This window comes from Priapulus caudatus, unplaced genomic scaffold, assembly GCF_000485595.1.
Source record: "Priapulus caudatus unplaced genomic scaffold, Priapulus_caudatus-5.0.1 Scaffold222, whole genome shotgun sequence".
In the NCBI taxonomy this organism is placed as follows: Eukaryota; Metazoa; Priapulida; class Priapulimorpha; order Priapulimorphida; family Priapulidae; genus Priapulus; species Priapulus caudatus.
In genome coordinates, this window is record NW_014577283.1 from 339832 (window position 1) to 342024 (window position 2193).

Here is a 2193-nt window from a genome sequence, read left to right on the forward strand (position 1 = left end):
TGTGATATTCATAGTTAAGTGTTGTATGGCTGAGGGGTCTTAAATACAGATGGACTTGATGAAGGGGGAGAAGAGACTCTTGGCTATTTTTACCAGATATATAGTGATGTCACATATTATACACTAAGATCTACACAGTAGGCACTGCATACATGTACACATACCTGATGTATGCATGTGTTAATACATTTATGCAGATTTATGTAACTAAGGCACTTGATACTTACAGCAATGGATGGACAATTAGTTCAGGACTGTAAGACTTGATCACAACTGATGCTTCACTGGCACAGAACACATGAGACAAATCTGCGCCCTACACAAACAACCAAAAGAGAAATTAGCAGATATAATCAAATATTGACAGGAGTGGGGGAAAGTGAGGGAGGCAGTGAGGGGCGAAGGAGGGAGGGAAGGAGAGAGAGGTGAGGGAGGGAGAGAGACAGGAATAGTAAGACTAAGTATACATTATAACGTATGCCATGGCATCCATAACCTATATATATGAAATCATTATATATATGATGTTCATCTCCCACGACTGCTAGATTTAACAAAAGTAATGTATATAATTGAAATACAGTTGTGCTACCAAAATATATTTAACGACTGCAATGTGCACAGGCACATTGATAATCAATGTGAATTCTTTACACGGAATGAATAATGTGACAATTGTCAACACTAAACACATGCACACATGCTACTCACCACTTTCAAAGCAGATATCGCAGCAAAGTAAGGAGCTCCCGTGTACTCTTTTGACCCACCAATAACTGCGATTCTCCCTGCCTGGCCCTTGTACTTGTCAGTAGTCAGTGGAGGAATGAAGCTTTTAACGGCCGATACAATACTGGGGACAGTGCATAGTTGATGTGCCGGTGTCATCCCTAAACACAATGCACACATAAGAGATGCAAATCACATATACAATGGTCTAATTCATACATTGTGAAAAGTAATGCATTAATTTTCGATTAATGTTTGATTGCTTGAACCTTGTCTTTCTGAACTGATATAAGTATATTGCGCTAGGAAGTCTTTATTCTAGTTAGATAGGTATTGTTGAACCGCCTGCAAATGACTGGATGTGAAAATGTAGATGGCACTCTGATTGATGAACGACTTTCATACAGGTTATAAATTTCATTGGATTTCATCAAGTGAATAAGTTTGCGTAGCTGTCTAAACATCACGATCATTACTTAAGATATGATCAAAAACTATATAAATGGACTTAACCCGTACCCTCTCTATGTTACACTGTCTTGGATATCATATATACATTAAGATGTGTTAATTTTATACTCGAACTCGAAATCCGAAATGACGGCTCCCAAGTTGGTGTTGCAAGACTGCAACCCAGCCCAGATCTTGCACGCGACAGTTCAGGCAATAGTTCCATCATTGCTGCATATTTTAACATCGATAAAGATAGTACTCAACGAAGATGCGCTTGACTGCCATTGATAAATATGTGCTATCTTTAGGCTATATATGCCTATAGTCAGGTCCCTTAGCTTCATGATCGTTACAGGGCTGACAAAAGCATCAAACTTGGCCGTTGTAGCCTATGGCAGTACTATATATATTAGAGGGAGTGCCCAATGTAGATATTCCTTAGAAGTGAATTACAGATGATTAAATGTTCGAACCGCGCCCGCCTGTACTGGTGCATTGTATACAGCTGTTAACCCCCCCCCACCCCCCTGCGCATACGCTATTGTGCTATAGGTGGCATGAAAGTGTATTAAAACTATCATATCATGAAGTCACACTCCTTCCCTATTATCTACTCCTGATAGTGTACTAACTAATATCTCGCAAACGATTTGAGTTACATTTTCTAAAATTCTAGATACGTATAAACCAGGAGTAGATAATAGGGAAGAAGTGTGACTTCAACAAACAAGGGAAATTCGTCATTTACTAGCCTTAGAATACCTACGATTTACTACGTGTAACCCAACCAACTTGAGCTCAAATCGTACACAGTACACTCGCCTAGCATCGTGCGAAATCGTTTCCTCATATACACCTGCAATCCGGAGATACAGACTAAAACGTACGACACGATTATCCTTTCTGTTGCCAGCAAACCAAATGTAATGTCCGCCGAACTTGAAACAAAAGGCAGCTACTAACACACTCTTGCTCACTCGGCGAGGCGGTGTGGCTCGCTGGGAGATTGGA

The 2193-nt window shown here is 40.1% G+C and overlaps 2 protein-coding genes across 2 annotated transcripts in view; both read right to left on the minus strand.

Moving 5' to 3' along the window:
* Positions 1–888, minus strand: part of LOC106807549 (ATP-dependent (S)-NAD(P)H-hydrate dehydratase-like) — a 13875-nt gene extending 12987 nt beyond the window's left edge. The window contains exons 1-2 of the mRNA XM_014809914.1: positions 712–888; positions 228–316 (exon numbers count right to left, since the gene is read on the minus strand). Coding sequence (XP_014665400.1) covers positions 228–316; positions 712–888 — 266 coding nt within the window. The remainder of the gene's footprint in view (positions 1–227; positions 317–711) is intronic.
* The window catches only part of LOC106807551 (adenylate cyclase type 2-like), a 50531-nt gene continuing 49222 nt past the window's right edge, over positions 885–2193 (minus strand). The window contains exon 21 of the mRNA XM_014809915.1: positions 885–890. Coding sequence (XP_014665401.1) covers positions 885–890 — 6 coding nt within the window. The remainder of the gene's footprint in view (positions 891–2193) is intronic.